Source organism: Cyprinus carpio, chromosome A1, assembly GCF_018340385.1.
Source record: "Cyprinus carpio isolate SPL01 chromosome A1, ASM1834038v1, whole genome shotgun sequence".
In the NCBI taxonomy this organism is placed as follows: Eukaryota; Metazoa; Chordata; class Actinopteri; order Cypriniformes; family Cyprinidae; genus Cyprinus; species Cyprinus carpio.
The window spans coordinates 23868376-23888529 of NC_056572.1; the positions used below are offsets into that span (position 1 = coordinate 23868376).

The 20154-nt window shown below is 38.9% G+C and overlaps 2 protein-coding genes across 5 annotated transcripts in view; both read right to left on the reverse strand.

Annotated features, from left to right (window-relative positions):
• Positions 1–293: 293 nt before the first annotated feature.
• LOC109078451 (15-hydroxyprostaglandin dehydrogenase) lies at positions 294–5885 on the reverse strand. Of its 3 annotated transcripts, none has more exons than XM_042758488.1 (7): positions 5733–5885; positions 5399–5522; positions 4695–4801; positions 3949–4045; positions 1713–1789; positions 1279–1442; positions 294–749 (listed from the first exon to the last, which is right to left on the reverse strand). In XM_042758488.1, the coding sequence occupies exons 1-7, from the start codon at positions 5832–5834 to the stop codon at positions 722–724; spliced, it is 699 nt and encodes a 232-aa protein (XP_042614422.1). In that variant the 5' UTR covers positions 5835–5885; the 3' UTR covers positions 294–721. The 3 variants fall into 3 exon arrangements, with proteins under 3 accessions (XP_042614422.1, XP_042614416.1, XP_042614431.1); XM_042758482.1 differs by having other exon boundaries at positions 302–766; XM_042758497.1 differs by lacking the exon at positions 294–749 and having other exon boundaries at positions 1279–1477.
• A 177-nt stretch (positions 5886–6062) lies between these two features.
• LOC109078453 (glycine receptor subunit alpha-3-like) overlaps positions 6063–20154 on the reverse strand; it is a 61240-nt gene continuing 47148 nt past the window's right edge. The window contains exons 7-11 of one of the 2 annotated variants that reach the window (XM_042758472.1): positions 17026–17240; positions 16417–16566; positions 13694–13810; positions 12244–12246; positions 6063–8063 (exon numbers count right to left, since the gene is read on the reverse strand). In XM_042758472.1, coding sequence (XP_042614406.1) covers positions 7791–8063; positions 12244–12246; positions 13694–13810; positions 16417–16566; positions 17026–17240 — 758 coding nt within the window. In that variant the 3' untranslated portion in view covers positions 6063–7790. Of the gene's footprint in view, positions 8067–12243; positions 12247–13693; positions 13811–16416; positions 16567–17025; positions 17241–20154 lie in introns of both variants that reach the window. The other variant, XM_042758465.1, reaches the window with a different exon arrangement.

The window sequence follows — 20154 nt, forward strand, 5'->3', positions numbered from 1 at the left end:
GAATTATCCATTTCTGGTAATGTGGTAAGTGTAGGCCATTGAGCAGATTCCTGGACATTACAACTTCATGGACGTAAACACAGCTGCCAGGTAACACTTGTTTCTGGATTTGCATTCCAGAACATTGTTTATAGCTGCTGGTCTCAAAATCAACAAGACTGGATTTTGGATTAGGTTTGGGTAAAACAGAGCCTATGCTATATGCATTTAGCTGCAACAAACAAATAAAGTAGGAAACTGATAAAAGTAGAATAAACTAATAAGCTAGAAAATAAAGAGAACATTTTCTTCGTATATTCAGAAGTTTATTCTTTGATTTATACATAAGGTATAAATAATAAAAGACACTCTCTTTGTCACAAAGATATCCATATATCTAAAATATTATACAAAACATATACAAAAATTGTATGAATCGTTGGTTTATAATATTGAGGTAAGATAGACATAAAACAGTAACTGAGTTATTAATAAATACAATATTTTTTTCTCTCAAAACCAATTACTCACAGTTAAAGCAGTTACATACAAATTAATGTTCAAGGCCATTACAAAAAAATAAAACCGGTTTAGAAAGAGGCCCAAATACTAGTAGGAGAGGAGGAAAAAAAAAGACAGACATGTTTAATGAAGGCATCACTATCAAGCTGAAAGAGGCTCATAGGTGTGGAAGTGAATGCCTTTAGAACAGGTGATCTTCATCACAGCTCCGTTTAGGCTTTCATCTGTTATGATTCGCAGCATTCCTTCTGCAATCAGAGATGGTCTGTAGATATACACAACAATACACAAACACAACAAAATCGTTGACATACTGTACATACATACTGTAATTTCAAATAACTCGTCCCTCATGTGTCTACAGAGTGTTTGAGGAAGACATAACAAATATTTTGTTGGAAAAAAAAAGAAATTAAGCAATTTCAGATACTCCACCAACACCAAAAGTATAGTACTAGAGAGGCAAATTGCAAAGGTGTGGAAAAAGTGCCAGTAATACTGCAGGTGATTTATTGGACTTGCAAAATCTTGCAAGCAAAAACATAGAGTTTAATCCAGCTTTAATAAGTGGGTGGTGCAAAATAAATGTCAAGATTTTCCAGTAAAGACAAGTTTAAAGGTTTAAAGCACTTTATCCACTGATTATTTACTTGCAGCAGTAAATTATCTAGACAACACTGTTGCTCTCTGCCCAAGCATACTGTTTATTCAAGGGACTGATTATAAAGCAAAACAATTTAATACAGGAGAAACAGGTAGTTCAACTGAAGTGCTTACTTAAGAATGCCATACTTGTCCATCCTTTGCTTGAATTCATCTTTGTACTTGACAAACTTGCCCATTGTTTCCTCGTGCTCCACAGTGCGCAGGAGTTGGGTGTCCACGAAGGCTGGGCACAGTGTGTTGATCCTCACTCCATAATTGCCCTGTTCAGATGCGTCCTGCCGACAACAAAACGTGTCCAAACACGGTCAGCCTAAATTACACACACAGCGCAAAGAATGTGTCAACACACAGGTGTGAGAGATCCTATCTGTGAGCAAACACATCTACTCTCTTGGAGGGAAAAAGCTGGGCTGTGAAAACCGCACTGGGGCAGCTGGTTTGGTTGTCAGGTGCTGGAATGTACCACATTTTAGGGAAGTGATTTACATATGGTTAGAGTAAACTTTACTTCTGATAAACTGGTTAGACAGGATTGATTTACTCACTGCAATTGCTCTTGAAAATCCAATCACCCCGTGCTTTGTCGCTGTGTATACTGGCTGGTGAGGAGAATGGAGAAATGCTAGGAGGGAACAAAACAAATATTAATTCCAAAAAGTCATTACTTACCTCAAATTGCTCCAAACCTATATACCACAACTTTTTTTTTTCTCCATTAGAACACAAAATTATATTTTTAAAGGAACTTTTGTGTATGACCATGTCTGTTAAGCTCAAAAAATGCACCATAAAAGTAGCATTCTGACACCATATGGAAGATTTGTGTGAAAAGCAGGCCACGTTAGAGAAGTAGTAATTTCAGAAGAAATCCCTCCAGTGAGCTGTTAACTGCAACCAGTGTTAACTGCAAGTCAGTGAATTAATTATTTCTTTGGACTGGTTCCACTCATTGAATGGAACAATGTTTCCTTTAGCGTTTTGTCATAATAAACAACATTTACAAGCCGCATCAAACCGAGGCAGCCAAGGACGCCAGGGGCAAATAGCTGAGATAGTATTTACAATTAAAATGTTCTTGTGTGTTCTAGATGAACAAATCTAAGCACAACATTAATGCATATGCAGTGAATAACCCACTTTTGCAACAAAAAGAAGGCTCTATTTCCCATTCTGGCTGTATTAACATCTTGAAGAGAGTCATCAGGTTTTCTTGTCTTTTAACATTTTAATTAAGGGGTATGTTCATAAAAAATAAAAATAAAAAAATAAACAAAACTATGAGGTCATCCTAAAAAGACATGTTTCCATTTAGCATGGTTAAGTGCTGCATAAATCCCTTTGGAGCAATTTAGCATTACTTCACTTGGTCACCATTGGATCCTCTGCATTCAATGGGTGCCGTCAGAATGAAAGATCAAAAAACCATCACAGTAATTCACATATTAACACTTGCTCAAGTGAAAATGTACATCCCCTTTTGTCCACTCACATCAATATCCAGACATATTTGTTTAGAACTGGGGTGTATTCCAGAAAGCAATGTTAAGTTACCGTCACGTATACCCTGAACTTTCAGTTGATTGACCAAAAACTTTGCTTACTTGAGGTATGCTGATTCCAAATACACTCAGTGTATGTTCACAGTTAACACACAAGACATACTCAACAGAGCAATGTATCAACGAGTCACCATGGAAACCGACATTAAGAAAAACCATGCTGCTTCTTTCTTCTTCTGTTTTTGTACAATGGTCATACTTAGCGCGTATCGCCACCTAATTGGTGGTTGTGCAATCATTTTTCAATCTTTTCGCCTCATCTTTAATCACTGAGAATAAGAATTATATTGTTTGTTTGATGCTGATTATGTAAGACATCATATACCATTAGGTCAATAGGTCATGCATGTGCCGATAGCGCTGAAGTAAACTAACCCTGGAAAAGAACCTACTCCAGAGCAGGTTATGTTCAGAGAGAAAGTTGCTATGGCTATGATAGCCTGAAAGTTACCTCTGTTTTTTTAACCAAATCACCTGTGTTACATTAGTTAAATGAAAAGGCTGTTTCAAATCCATGAAATATCTGTATCTGTATCTATATCTATATCTATATCGATATAGATATATGTCTTCAAAAGAATCAGTTTATCTATGTCTCAACAGCTCAATGGTACAAAAACAAAGGTATCTGATGACGGATGAATAACCTAATAATAGATATGCGGCTGATTCATGATTCCAGGGATTTTTTGGCATCTTCTGGGGTGCTTAAGTAAAAAGCTGTTGACTTGTCCCGGCTGGTATTTCTAAATTGCCTAAAATGTCTGGGTTTTGGCTTGGTTTTCCTATTGTTTTCATACTTGCTGAAGGTAATGACTTAAAAGGAGTTTGACCAATAGCGTGCAGGCATTATAAGTAAACGACCAATGGTGGCATGCGAGAAGGTGGGATCTACAGAGAACGGTCAAAGCAATGCATGTACAAATACATATAATGCATAAGGACTGTAAAGAGCATGTCAAAAGGAACAAAAAGGCCAAAACCTGAATATTTTAGGCAATTTAGAAATCCTGGCCAGGACATGTTCAGAAAAAACATGTATATATGTATATATATATATATATGTGTGTGTATATATATGTATATATATATATATATATATATATATATTGTTATGTAACCTTCCTAGTGCAACACTCTCTACAGGCTACAGAACATTTAGGCTAACTTTTTAAAAATATGCACATATTTAAGACACATGATAAAGTTATCAGTATCTTACCTGCCATAGAAGAAACGTTGATGATAACACCTCCTTCTTTTCCATGCTCTTTACTCATGTGTTCTAGTGCTAAATATGTCCCCTGTATGACAGATGTCTGAGGAAGACAACAGTTGTGTAAAACTGCTAGCACAAAAAAATAAACAAAAGTTTTTTTTTTTTTTTTTTGAGAGTGAGATTATGCTGACACTTGCCTACTATTATAAACAAACAAATAATTATACTGCATCATGTCCATTATGAAATCAATCTGCAGAGCATGATCACTTTTAAAGATCTGTAGATTATTTCATACAGTGCATCACTCTCAGAATTTTTTTTACAAAAGTACCTTTTCAAAAGGCACACCTACCTAAAGAGTCCATATCGGTACATATTAGTACCTAAAAGGTACAAAAGTGTACCTTTTGAAAAGATACCGCCCCAGTGACAGCTTTTGTACCTTTTATTCTGAGAGTTTATGTAGGCTTACAAGTGCCATATAATGGTGTTCCTTTCACTTCATAAACTATTGTGAAATCTTTTGGGCTAGAAGCAGGGGGTGGAGTATTTTTTTGTGAACTTGTAACTCCTATCCTGAAGTGTAGTTGAATGCTGTGCCCTAAAGCACAAAACGTGATCCACTCTTAGCTGTGTAAATCATGAGATGTTTCCAATGAAATGAGGTTAAGTTGAAATGCAAGAGTTTGGCATGACCTAATTATTTTTATTTTTTTGGATTTCAAGAATAATGATTCTTAACTCACCAAGTTTACTTCAATGGTTTTTTCCCAATTCTTCTCATTGTTGATTCCAGCATTATTGATGACAATATCCAACCGACCAAATTTCTTTACTGTGTTTTGAAAGGCTTCTAATGAAAGAAAACACAGCAAGGTTTTCATGTCTTGATGATTAATAACTAATGATTAATAACAATGTTGCAATAGTGCCACTTTTGACAGCAGTATAAAGTGGCTGTGCATTAAAACCAGATGAGCAGTTCACCTAATCAGTTCACTTGGTTTTTAAACACAGCCACTGTCAGCCTGTATGTGCCCTCACCTACATTGCATTCCACGAAGAAACATTTAATTAAACTCTATGGTAAGTGTGTTTTAGAAACAAGTTTAACAGGAATGATCAATCCCTTCACCACCGACTCATAAACTCTTGTCTTGGAGAAATAAAGAACTTAACCAAAGGCTAAACATTTGATAGTGTTAAAACATCAAAACCCAGTAACATTTCTCAGTGGTGACCTGAGGGCCTATGAATACCTTGTACGACCTAATTAACTTCTCAAACAATGAGGCATTGTTAAAGAATAAGATGCGCTGAGCATACAGGTGCGCAATATATAAAGTTGATAATTGTTTCGGTCTACGAAAACTAGTTTAAACTATGCCAGATTAGAGATGATGCTAAATGTCCCAAATAAAAGGCTACGAAAATGAGATTACGATTTTACCTTTAAGTTTCCCCGCGTTTGTCACGTCACACTGGATAAAAATACAGTTATCCTCTCCAAACTGGCCATCTAGATCACTTTTACATTCCTCTCCAACAGATTGGTTCAGGTCTACCAGTGCAACCTGAATTTTCAAAAAGTAAATTAATAACGTAATGCTAAAACAAATAAATAAAGACGCTACGATGCATGATTTAATAAATAAAAACAAAACATAATAATCGCCCCAAACATACAACTAAACTAATTCTTAAGACGTTTTGCACGTTTTACCAACAGTTAATTGGATAAATCCGTAGTGTCCATTTTAAAAACAAATTTGTCAAAGCGAAACCTTCGCCCCATTCTCCAGGAGATGTTCCACCACGGCTCTTCCGATGCCTTGCGCGCCGCCGGTGACCAGAGCGACTTTCCCGTGGAGACTCATGCTACTCATCGCCGAGCGCACCGCGCATTGCTTTATGTAGGAGTACAGACAGAAGGGGGCGTGTAGATGAGTATTACTACGGTAAACACAGACGGCCAAGTGTCGTTTTACAAACTGTCATTTACACCAAAGTGATGATTACTAACAAGTTTGTGAGCGCTCCCCGCTTTCGTTCTTTTATGCCCTTGGCGGCTGTCGAGCAGTGTACAAGTGCACACACGTGGAGTGCGTAACCTAAATGCACAAGAGACAAAGGATGCTTTTATAACATTTATTTTTCCGTCTTTCTCAGAGGGCTCATCAGTAAACATATGAAAATAACTTTACATTACAGCCTTTATGTTACATGGTTACTGACCAGTTTAAATTAACACAAACGTAAAATATTTTGTGTTGCAAATTTTTTATACACAGTATTATAACCGTTCCATTAGCTATATGTACTTGTGTAACACGGACATTGTAAAGTATTTACAGATGTACACAGAGGAACATATGCATCTCACCTGTATAGCCTCTTTTAAAAGCAGCGAGGAAATTTTGACTGCTGTCCAATTCACATTGAAAACGGTGTACAACAGACTTGAATTCATGCATAACATTTAATAATGTTTGTACAAAATGAATTACAAATGTTGATGTTGGGGGAGGTCTAAGATAGTTTGGTCCAAGGATTTTAACTGTTTTAAACAGTGATTATATTTCAATGCAACAAAGTTAATATTGATAAATATCGATTTCAAGTACACATTATCTCATGGCACGTTTTTGAATTTGAGATACCATTGGGATAATTAAAATAAGAGGCAGAATTACATAGGCCTATTGTTAATAAATTATATTCAGAATTCATTGTTATACAATCACCATACATGCAGTTAGATTAGTTTAAAACCACTCAAATTAAGTTCTTGATTATGAGACATTTTAAAAGTCTCATTTACATTTTTGCATTACCAATTTTATTTATTTATTTATTTATTTGTATGATGACTTGTCTCACTGCAACTTGTCCTAACAAGCCCTGCTTGAATTCTTTTCTCCATTCAAGAATTTGCTACACATGACATGTGTGACAGTATTCACTCCCAGTCGCATTATTTTGCGGTGGCATCATTGGTTTGAAGTGCCTGGCAATGGTTTTCAAACAATAATGCTTTTAAGAAAAACTTGAATTGGACTTGAAGGATTGTTTCAATTTCTTAATGGTTAATGACAGTACGCTACCTATTAAAATTTTCAAAATGTGTTTCCTTGAAGCAGTGTTAAGGTGTTCATAGGCTAGCTGTAAACAGAAAAGTCTTTGCTGGTTCAGGGTCATTCTTGAGATTAAGCTCAGAATGATTTTGGCCTGGATGCTGGTTTCTAGAGCTGGTCATCAATCAGGTTGGAGTAAAATGATCGAGTGCATTACGCTGACCAAAATGCTAATAAAAACTATTCAACACTTCCTTATAAAATAATCAACATTAGTAGTTTGTGTTTGGATATCTGTATAATATACATTTCTGTTCTTGCACTCTTGCCATTTTTCAATAGCTGTATATCAAAAATACAACACAGAACATTGGCAGTAAAGCTGTAAGACAACAGAGTTGACAAAACCAGTGCAAGACACACACATCTGTCACTACGAGGGCTCTGTAGTCAGTATCAGACTGTGCTTCTGTGTTAAACAGGTGTGTGGAAGTGCTGATCACTTTTGCTATAGTTGTGGAACAGGTGTGTCAGAGGCCCTACGGATGCTTATCCATTGCATAGTGAGCGCATTGTCCTCGTATGGGTGTACAACACAAAAAAACTATTGACATTAACCATCAGTCCGTGACATCACAGTTTTTCATAGTCATTTTAGCATAGGTCTTGGCAGGAAATGTTGCGCACAAGTTATAACATCAGAGTTCATTGATGCAGCTTTGCTGTGTTACTACCGTACCTCCCAAGGTGCAACACTCCATGTTCCATCTATGGCTTGTGCACGTCCTCGTGGCGTAGGATTTTGTAAAGAACCCAATAGAAAATATTGAAAAACAGGAAGGCCAGTGGGAATCCGGCACGGGACACAGTGTCAATCTTCTTGGCTCGGTCGATGAAGAGTTTTCTCATCTCCTCATGACTCTTGGTGGCAGTAAGGGCTGGGACAGAGGGTGTTGTGGCCGCATTATTAGCAGCTTTGGGCACGGCTCCGTCTTTCCCTGCATTGGGCGTGAAGCTCAACCGGCTCTCCTGCACATCCTCCTCAGAAAAAGGAAAGGATACAGAAAGAGAAGGAATCAAGACTCTAGTACTCCTACATTCACAGAACCTGTTACTTCCTTTATAGGAAATTGTGGGATATAAGATAATAATGTGAACAATAAATTACAGTGTTAGCAATTTGTTTAAGTTTTATAATGTACCTAACATTTTAAATGACTTATGGGGTGTTTCTGCCTGCTAGTCTGCAAATGTAAACAGTTAGTCAGATAGGTAACAAAAATGTGAAAACATTTTGTTTTGCAAAGATCATTCACATTCTTTTGTTGTCAACAATGATTTCATACAAAAAAAGAAGACTTTAGTGGAATAGGGTAAATTATTTTGGTAGAACATGAAATGCAAATGCAATTGAGATTCCCATTCGAATGATCTCTCCAGTTGCGTTGACACACTTATGGGGAAGCTCCTATTTACTCTGAAACTAAAGCCTGATTTGTTCATGTTTGTGCAGCTGCATGGATCAATGGCGCTTCAATCTGCCAAAAGGGGAGGAGCTGACCTCTATATAAGTCAGCTCTGAGTGCCATTTCATCAGAATTTTTCTCCTTCAGCAACGAATATCATCTCCTCGCTGACTCTGCAAAAAAGAAGCCGAAGAAGGAAGAACCTCAGCTCAGCCTGCTGCTCTCCGCCGTAGAAGAAGGTCCCGGCAGCGGAAGAAGCCAGAATCCTTCCCCTGTAGCCATTCGACACCCTAGGAGCAATTTCCAGAGACGTTGCAAATCTTACGCCATGAGTGTGGCTCGTGGTGGGATGCAGAGGGCTACAGTGAGTGCATCACATGTCCTGGCAAAGCCCATGCGAGCTGTGCTCACTGAGATCGCATGTTCTCACTGCAAGAGCATGAGTCTCACCCTTCTCCACTCGCAGATCGCCTTCTTTTATGAAATCTTCTTACTTTAAGAAAGAAATAGCGGAGAAGTGGGGTTTTAACACTGGGCTCAAGTAAAAGGTGAACGGTGCAGCTCCCGCATGCTTCTTTGTCCCCCCAGCTAGCGGTTGAACGACTTCTGATTTTTTAAAGTCGACTTTTATGTGACGTCATTAATGAACAAATAAGTCTGGAGCTGTGACAAACCCGTTGTGCTCAGCTATTGCATATGACACAGCGCTGCCCACATGGCTATTGCTCCTATAACAGCTAATTTTTATCAGTACTCTTGCCTTTGGGTCGTTTTATTTCTCACAGATTTCTGCTCATTCTAAATTAGATATAGATAAAGTAGCACAGTAAAGATTACATTTATATGAATGCATAAGTAAGAGCGATTGCGTGTGTGAATTAATTCTACATGGCAGCAATTCTACATAGTCTCTGTAGTATTAGTGAAACTTTTCAGTTTCTAAGCTATTTTATTGAGAAATCACAGACAAGCGCTGACAGTACATTTCTGCGCTGAATGATTCTGTGCACGCGCAATCTGCGCATGATGTACAAGCTACTGTCTGTAGCCTTTGTGCAATATACTTGGAGACCTTGTCAGCAGCTGTTGTCCATATATTTAGTGTTGAGATTTGAGCCAAGTTCACCCGAGCTGTGGATTTTTCTATCATTATAATGTCCCGAAGTTGAAACAACCACTTGAATATATCCAAGGCATGTAGTGGGAGCCAGTGTTGAGCTATAAGTTTTTTTGCAGACGTTAAACCGGGCAGGTAGACAGTTTTTTGCAGCTTAGAGAAGTCAAACTGAGAGTCATCATTCAGTAATAATACAGAGGGTGTCACTGGAATCGGATATTCAATGATTTCCATAAGATACCACATACCTCAGTCCAAAAATGTTTAACCTTTTCACATTCCTATATCATATTGAAAAAGGAACCAAGTCGTTGGTCAGGACATTTATCACAAAAAGGACTGAAGGAGGAGTCAATACGATGTTCTCCCGTTCAGTTTTGAGCAACCAGTAATATAATCACACATGTCATGTGGAGCTTTCGGAGTATACATTTATTTGTCATTTTAACTGTTCAGAAAAGGAGCGTTAATGTGGAACTCCTTCAAAGATTTATTATCCTGTTGCGCTCTCTGTATACGTCCAGCGACTAGTCAACATCAAGCTTAAAGCGTCATGGCAGAGCATTAAAGTCGAATAATCGACTAGTTGATTAGCCTGTGCAACCCCTACCCCCGACACGTCAATTCACCAGTGTGCTTCACATGTGAAGATCAGCGCCCCTTGCAGCGGCGATTCTTCGGCACATACTTCCACTTTTGACAGCACTGAAGAATGATGTTACAGCAAGATCCCTCCTCTGGAAGAGGTGGTCCCTGCGCATCTGTGCCCTCCATTGGCCCTGGGGTTGAAAGCCCATGAATCACCTCGATCTAAGCCCTGCAGGACTACCTCATCCCTAGCGAACAGTGCTTATTCAGCGGCTGGCCAGGTTGGCGTAGCCCTTCACACGATGGCAGTGCTTCAAGTTTTCCAGGCCAAAGTTCTTCTCACCATGGACGAGTCCAGCCAGAGTTCTAATGCATTTAGAGAGCTGCACACAGCGACTGATCTGGCTCTGTGCGCTACTAAGGCCACTGCGCAGGCGATTGCCAAGGTGGTGCTGTAGCGCCACCTGTGGCTGAATTTGACAGAGATCAGGGACCCTGACAAGGTCACCTTCCTAGACCCACCAGTCTCTCCTAAGGGACTGTTTGGCACTGCTGTGGATGGGTTTTGGAGAGCGGTTAACAGTGGCACAGAATACATCGCAGGTAATGCATTATTTCCTGCTGAAGTGTTCTAGTGTGGCGGCTGGTTCATGTCGCCAGAAAGCTCCATCTGCTCAGCAACTTGCCAAGCCAGTGCCGCCTCAGCCGCAGCTTAAACCTGAGCTTGGGCTTCTACCTGTTTCGTTGCGCTGGACCCAGATCCACAGAAGCCATCCTGGTACAAACTCAGAGAGGAAGAGGAGAGAGTCAGTTCTCATTGAGGCCGGAACTCCCTCAAAGAGAGGAGTGTTCGCTTGTGTTCGCTCTCCATCCCTCCATTTAACACTGAGCGATGGTAGCTCTATTCAAGCTGGGCTAATCCTTCTCATTCAGTGCCCACCCAAGCAAGCTACCACTGTGATAGTGGGCCTACATACTCAAAAGAGCATTTCTCCACTCCTCATTTACACAAATGTCAGTTCCCCACCCCCATGTGGCTACCTTCCATTCGAAAAACTATTTCAGAGATGTTATTCAAACTTTGGTGCAGAACAACAATGCTCATGTTCTCTGGTCCGAAGTACAAACACCACTTACAAAAGGAGCTGTGGAAATGGTTACTCTAGCAAACAGCAAGTCAGGTTTTTACAGCCGTTACTCCTTCATTCCCAAGAAAGATGGGGGTCTCAAATGTTAACTTTGAAACAGATCCTCACGCAAGTATGTCCCGAGGATTGGTTTCTGTCAGTGGATCTGAAAGACGCTTACATTCACATCCAGATAGCCCCCCATTACAAACCGTTCTTGAGATTTGCATTCGAGGGAGTGGCCTATCAGTAAACAGTCCTGCCATTTGGACTGTCCCTGCCCCCGTGCCCTTTATGAAGTGCATAGATGGCTCTTTCCCCTCTGAGATGGACGGAAATCCACATTTTGAACTCATGGAGCGCCTTGGGTTGAGAATCAATTTAGCCAAGAGCTCTTTTTCTCCCAGCCAGCGAGTAGTCTTTCTGGGGACAGTTATCGATTTTGCCCAAATGCGGGCATGGATTATTCTGGAATGCTCCCTTACTATTCAGCGACTAGTGGCATCATTCAAATTAGGGACTTCACGTCCCCTCAGGGCTTTCCAGAGGATGCTCGCCTCATGTCGGCCATCCTCTGGGCCTGCTCAACATGCGGCCCCTTCAGCATGGCCAAAGCCCATGTTCCATCCCACGCTTGGCGCCTGGGACATTTTCATCTCAGGGTAACCCACTGCTGCATCAGAGCCATGGCCCCTTGGATAACCTCTCGCCTGTTTCAATCAGGCCTCCCATTGGGACTAACCTCCAGAAGGAAAGAGGTCACGATAGATGCCTTTAACTCGGATTGGGGAGCTCTGTATGAGGGCAGACTGGTGTCCCCTTCCTGGTCAAACCTGGAGCAGCACATACACATTAACTGCCTTGAGATGATGGCAGTTTTTCTGGCCCTAAAAACCTTCCTACCGGCCTTAAAGGGGCATCACCTCCTGGTCCTCTCGGACAACATGCCCCCTGAACCAGGGGGATAAGGGGCACACACCTTCCATGCTCAAAGCATGGCAGCCATCGCAGCAAATCATTCCCCTGTGGTTGGCCAATCAGTTGGCAGATGTCCAATTGATTGAATTCGCCTCGTCCTCATACTGTGCCAACTTGGGACTTGTCTATAGTCCCTTTAAGTGGCTCCTAAACAGCTTGAGTCTCATTATTGGCACATGCTTACAGGAGCACCCTCAGCACGAGTGCTCCATGGCTGGGCTCGCAGAGCAGTTTTCATTCTGCACTTGCTTATAGCATGGCGTTATTAGATGCGTTCCCCAAAAGCATGTCAATGCAACGGGAGAGACCGCTTGAAAGGGAACTGTCCGGTTACTAACGTAACCTTGGTTCTCAGAGATAAGGGAATGAGCGTTGCATAGGCTGCCGTGCTATAAGGCTGTAGATGAGTCGATGAATGTCGTTTCAGTCGAAAGATTCTGACCAAATTAGAGCCAAATTATTTAGAGGTTGGTTCCTCCTTTTTTGGCAGGTTGAAGCGCCATTGGTTCATGCAGCTACACAAACGTGAACAAATCAGGCTTCAGTATCAGAGTTAACAGTAGTTTCCCCATGAGCATGTCGACGCAACTTTCATTTCCTTATCTCAGGGAACCAAGGTTGCGTTAGTAACTGGAGCATTAATTGAGTGCAACAAGATCATATGCATCAAAAGATATGTAATGCATCTTGAGTAGAAATATCATCGGTCAAAGTACTGTACATTAAAATTAATTTGTCTATTTATTTGATGCTACAGTATGTGCATTCTGTGGTCCTAAAATTCAGCCCCAGTCATCTAATAAACTGATAAAATATACATTACCATTCAAAAGTTTGGGTTTGGTAAGTTTTTTTTTTTTTTTTAAGATTTCCTAAAGAAGTCTCTTATGCTCATCAAGGCTGCATTTATTTGATCAATGATCAAATAAATGTTATATGATCCTTCACAGTACCATAACGCATGCATGTGATACTGCTGACGCACGAGCAGATGTTCTGATGTACTGAAACCATACCGAATGTGACATCAAAACGAGGTACATACCGTGTGTACTGTTACACCCCTACATATATATAAATTACACAAAAGCTTTCATTATAAATAATGTTTAAAAATTGTAAAGTAAGCTTCTAAAAATGAAAAAAACTATATTACAGTTGTATCATATGAATCCATAATCATATGATATATAAAATACTCAAATTGCAGAACAGAACTTTTAATCTTGACATTATTATCACTACTTATCTGAATGGTAAAATAGTGTGACATACTGTTTCATGAGAGCTGGACCTGAATGAACTTGGATACATGATAGGGAAGGGGAGTGACTGTATAATGAACTCATCGGTCAAAGGCATGGACAGAGATGAAGTGCTGTGCTCTCTCATTACCCTGTCATTGAATTCGTTGAGTTGGCCCATTGATCCGTAAACTGGCTCGGCACTGTGTAGGCCATTGATACGATGCAATGACTCGGTATGCTCCTCATCAAATGTTTGATCAAAAGTCTTTCAGCACAGCAGAGGGATCGAAGAGTAAAGGAAACACAAAGCATGCAAACTAATAAAATATAAAGGCTCTCCACATGCAGGATATCATGCAATGTAAATAAATAAATATGAAACAATAAGTGGTATTCAAAAATAACATTACAGGCATGTAAAATAAATAAAATTGCATAAAAGCAAATGTGTATTATTCTGAAATCAAGTGTTTTCCTCTTTGCAGTATCTAATATTGTGGCTGTGCCTGAACTGCTTTCCTGTGCATTTTTTGCAATGTCCTTTTAACATAATGGATTTTGCACTTTATTTTTTTTTTTTTCTCTGAAAATTGTCAGAATATTCAACTGGCTAAGCTTCATATTATGATGCCAATAATATTCCAGCTCCATAGTGTGAGGGGAAATAACATCTCTGGTCACATGCAATATTTAGTATATAAGCAGACCTAAATAGCAGTCTGGCCTTTGTACTAGTTATCAGGCTTCTGCCTTGAAATAATGTTTGAAATATGTTGGGTTAGTTGCAGGGTATGGCATGGACGCACTGACTACTTCTGTCCTCTAGGAGGCAGTGTTGTATTAGGACTAAAAATGTGGTGGTTTGTGGGATTCCAGTGTAAATAAATGTGACTCTAATTGATAGATATAAATGAATACATTTTTACTGTGTTATACAATCATTAATAGTCACAAGGTTGTTAATTTTCTAACCTTATGTGTTTTTCAAACTTAACATCATAGCTCCTAGCATCATATCAACTCAAAAATGCCTGCCAAAACATGCATATTCAATCAGTTAAACTGTGTTTGGCTGTATAGAATTTATCTGAGCAGAGTCGAAAAAGCTGCAGAAACTCTGTCAGTCTCCCAATCATCTGCTTCACTTACTGTCAACTCCAATTTACTCCTCATTCAGGGTAAACTTCTTCCCTTAGGACTTTTTGTTTTAGTGCTGTGTGAATGTTATTGGGTTCTCTTCTCAGTAGTTATACTAACCAATTAATTGTGTGACTGTTTTCTCTTTTAAAAGTGCTAGAATATTTAATTGGCTTTATTATTTTTTATATTATTTTATTTTATTTATTTACCTTTTATCTCTGGATTTTTATCTGGATTTCTTTTTTTTTTTTTTGGAATGTTTTATTACTGACATGGTTAAATAAATATGTTAATGTGAGTATATTATGATGTGTCACATATTATCTGCTTATGAAGTAAATTGTCATAAAGTGATCTTTTATTACCATTAATTGAACTTGAAAAAGAATTTGTCTGTTTCTGATATTTTAGAGAATTTTATTTATATGTAAACCCTAAATATCTGCGATTCCAAACAAATGTTAATCTTTATTGGCACATTCCAGACAATCTGTAGGTGACAAGTGGCTGTCTTTAAAAGTGAATCACTGAAAAAATAATTAAATCAATATGTTCAAAAACAGTGATTCATTCAGAAATGAACCAAGCGACTGTCTATAGGAATGAGTCATTGAATAATTAATTGAATCAGTTCATTCAGAACCAAGAATCACAGTTCTACTCTGGCGTTAAAAAAAAATTATTATTTTCTTTCATAGAGCAAGAAAATTCAGTTTAAACAGTTTGCAAGAATTTTTAACATCCGTGATATGAAAATGATTGCTGCCAGAAGCTGACGGAGTAAGGGGGGCTTGAGAGAGTTGTGAGTGAGGCTGCAGGCCAGATTTATTAAGCATGTTTGGACTTAATCTTTTCCACTTAATTTGATTCTTTAGAAAGTTAATAAAGTGGGAAGTTGCAGTTTCGGGTTAGCGATAGCTTTATCTTATTTACAAAAGATTTTAACAAATATATATATATATATATATATATATATATATATATTTCTGTTTTTATTTGTTTTCGTAGCAATATCTGGCAAGAGGGCATTGCCAGCACTTAAACTGACAGTAATCAAAAAAGTGAAATGAAATATGCAAACTCTATCCATGAAGAAGTCTATGGTATTTCATTAAGTATAGTAGTTACATTTTCACAAAGTCAAAACAATCTTAAGAGCACTAGACAAAGTTATCATCTATACAGCAATGGTTATTAATGAAAACTACAACAGTAATATGCATAGTTGAATAATGAATAATAAACTGATAAAATTATCCACCCCTAACCTTCATAGTAAGGTATTAACAAATTTTGCTACAATAAATATGGCATAATTTAAAAGTGTTCATCCCTCGAAAAAAAAAAAAAAAAAAAAACTTCTTTCACAAACATCTACATGTCTGTCTCATTTAAAGTGTTAGTGTATATAATGAGTTGTATTTGTAGGGGTTATTATAGCACAATTCTTAACCCCACCCCAGACCTCACTAATTTTCAAACCCTGGTTACGGCCATTCCTATAAGCAATATCACGCTCACAGTCATGTTTTTCCTTATTATATTACTTACGTCACTTGGTGTGCATCAGCATTTATATACACTTGCTTCAAAACTTTCTTTACCTTCCATGATTTTGATGGGTAACAGACAAATTCATTAACATTTGAGCGTGACACTTCTGTGTCAGCAAATTGTGTGACAAAACACAGGGATGCAATTTATCTTTCATAATGAGGATTCAGTCCATACCTTGCCGGACTTCTTTCTTTTCCGTCGGAATCGTAAGAGTTCTTTGTGTTGCCGTGAAACAAAGTTGACTGCAGCATACTCCAATAGGGCAGAAAAGACAAATAACAAGCACACAGCCATCCAGATATCAATAGCCTTCACGTAAGACACCTGCATGGAAGATAGACACAAACACATTCATTCTCATATACCTTAGTTAGCCTTTGCCTTTTCATTCCAGCCTACATAACAGCCCAGTCGTTTTATTATTGAACAGCATAGGGATCTGTCTGAATATTGTCCTTATCGCCGCTATGAATCAGAGATAATTCTCTGCCTGGTGAAAAGGCCTATTTTCTGGATGTATAATTGTTTTTCATAACTCAATGTAGCATTTATGAGCATTTTTAAAATGCAATACACACTGCATGCCTGCTTTCACACATGGATGCACTTTGCACATTCCACTCTGGGCTGCATTAATAAATGATAACTGCGAATGAATGGCAGAAAAAGAGATGTGTAGAAGTGCTAGTAGAACTTATACCCTAATACTGACCAGTGATGCAGAATCTTTTTTTTTTACAAATGTGAATAAGGGACTTGCTTTAATACTGCATGCACTCCGACCTTAGGTAAGGATGTCCTGGATCCAGAGCTCTGAGTTGTCATTGTGAGCACTGTGGTGATTCCCAGGGCGACACGGGCAGGAGCGGCATCCATGTTAATCCAGAAGGAGACCCAGGACAGGATGACGATGAGCAGACTGGGAATGTACATCTGGATCAGGTAGTAGCCCATCTGCCTTTCCAGGTGAAAACGTACCTCAATGCATGTGAACTTGCCTAGCAGAAAGAAAAGTGGACAGAGGACATATGAAATTATACAGTAGATGAGGATTTAAGTTACTAAGACCTGGTAGGTTTGGTTATTTTGTGGTTTTAGTAAGACCACCAATGCATTTTGCAACTCTTTTCTATTTGAATATATTTAAAAATGTAATTTATTCTTGTGATGGCAAATGGAAAAGCAGAATTTTCAGCAGCCAGTGTCACATGATCCTTCAGAGATCATTGTAATGCAGCTTAACATATTTGTGAAAGCCATTTTTTTTTCAGGACTATTTTATGAATAGAAAATTAAAAAGAACAGCTTTATATATACATATTGTCTTTACCATCATTTTGCTCAGTTTAATGCATCCTTGTTTAAAAAAGTATAAATTTCTTTAAAAAACCTTGATGACCCCAAACTTTGGAACGGTAGTACATGTATGTTTAGTATATATCTCAAATTATAAAGTAAAAAAGGTCTCTTAAATTAACACTGTAAAAACTGGTAACGTGCAACCGTTTCCTTAAAAACATATTTCTACCTGATTTAACCCATAAAAGTTAGTTCCCTTTTGAACGGTCTCTCCCATTGTGATGCTGACACTTTTGGGGAAACTCCTGTTTACTCGGATACTGAAGCCTAATTTGTTCATGTTCGTGTAGCTGCACAAAACAAAGGAACTTCATCCTGCCCAAAGGGGAGGAGCTGACCTCTATATAAGTTGGCTTTGTCAGAATTTTTCTCCTTCAGTGACGAAGATCATCTCCTCGTTGACAAACAAGAAGCAAAAGAAGAAAGAAGCTCAGCCTGCTGTTCACCACCATAGAAAGTAAGGAGCTGTTGAACCTTCATGTTTGACCCCTCAACGGGATTCTTTGCAGCCCCCCATGAGTGTAACTAATTCCATTTTGAAAGCAATAGCTCCGTCTACATACATCTCTATGTCATTAAATGGTTAGTCTTCTCTGATTGGTGTGCAGCACGGAGCGAGGACCAGTCCTCTTGTGACATGTCCCACGTGCTAACCTTTCTACAAGAGCTGCTGGATAAGGGGCACACCCCTTCCACGCTCTAAGTGTATGTGGCAGCCATCACAGTGAATGATTCTCTCATGGCTGGGTAATCCTGTCTTGGGCCTAACGACTGTAGAGTCGTCCTCAAACCAAGACACGGCTATGTGCCTCCACTCTGTTTAGACCACAACTCATCACACTTCTGGCGCTCCCCAGTTCAGATGGTGAGCAAGGTCCCAATCCACTCTGCCTGGTTCGGGTTCTTAGAGTGTATGTTGAACGCTCTGGCCTGTTTAGCAATAATTTGTGCGGCCGCTGGCTGGTCGTCGCCATCTACCTTCCCTAGATTTTACAACTTGGATGTCCCTGCCCTAAATGCATGGATTTTGTTCACTTAATTCTACCTAATCCCTTTATAAGTGGAGAGGGTTACATTATGTAGTCCTCAGCCTAAATGGCCTGGGTCTCATTATTGGCTCATACAGGAGCCCTCAGTAAGAGTGCTCCGGGGCTAGGCTCGCAGAGAGGCTTCGTTGTGCACTTGCTTATAGCACGGTGCCATTGGATGCATTCCCCAAAAGCATCAACGATGCAACGGGAGCTACACGAACACGAACAAGAACAAATCAGGCTTCATTTTTAGAGTAAAGAGGAGTTTCCCCCAAAGTGTCAGTGAACCAATCTCAGGGAACCAAGGTTGCATTAATAACCTGAGCTTTTTGTTGGTATAAATTAGTGTATTTAGGTTTATTCAGAGATGTTAATAATTTAGACCGGAATAAAACCAATTAATTTTGATGCTACCTTTTTGTTACATAACGGTGTTAGTAAGGGTTGTTACTGAACGATGCTACTAACAATGTTGTGAAGGATCACAAATACCTAATTTAGTCTGAAAACAATGTTTAAATAAAGATGTAAATGTGTCTGACATTGCAAAACCATAATGTCACAAACTGAAAGTGTGCTAATTTAAATTTAAAAGTAGACATTTGTTTCATATGTGGATTGTGAACGACTTTAGAGAGCTGTTACAGTCTATTACGTTTATATACAAAATGCGCATAAAAGGAAGAGAGCACCTATTTAAAAGGTTTGAGAGCTTTCAGCTGCAGTCTGTCTTTTTGTTCTCTGCTACTAAGCATTTCCTCTCTCAAAACAAATTTCTGCAAGGCTTGTCTTTTTCTGAAAAGCAGGGAGACGGCTTTCACTATTTCTGCATCTTTTGTTCCAAAGTCCCTGGGAGATTTCTTTCTTGGTATTATTCCACACTGTCCTGCTCTCTAGCTGGAGTACACTTGGGGAAAAATACACCTAAACTCAATAAAGATATCTGTAAACCAAAATAAAATATTTATATAGAGGCACATAATGAATGCTTGCTTAAAACTACATATGCAATATTTTATATGTGCCTAAACAAGTACAGTAGTTTTTTAGGAGTTGTGTAGGAGTGTGTTTGACACAAAAATGCTCCCCCTGGAATGTAACCTCAAACACACACACACAAACACACACTTATAGACTTGAATGGTTGGAGCTGTCAACGCTGTAGTTGAGGTGACCCAAGAATAAAACCCCTGAGAGACTAAGTGAGAGAGGTGAGAGAAACAACAAGAGGAGGAAGAAGAAAGGGAAAAGAACAAAAACCAGGAGACATTATGGAGCCTGACAGCACCTAAATTCACAGGACAGAAGTGGAATGTGCTTCAGGCTCAGGAAACAACACAGCAGGATAAATCATCCTGGGATAATACAGTGGATTGCAGACTCATGTAGAATAATGTATTTAATTTACCTCCCCAGTTTCTAAGCCGATATATATATAAATATTTGACCAGGTTAAATGTTGATTATTCGTAACTTAAACCCCTTTATCTAAACCTTTCTACAATTGCGTGCGTCTCAGAAC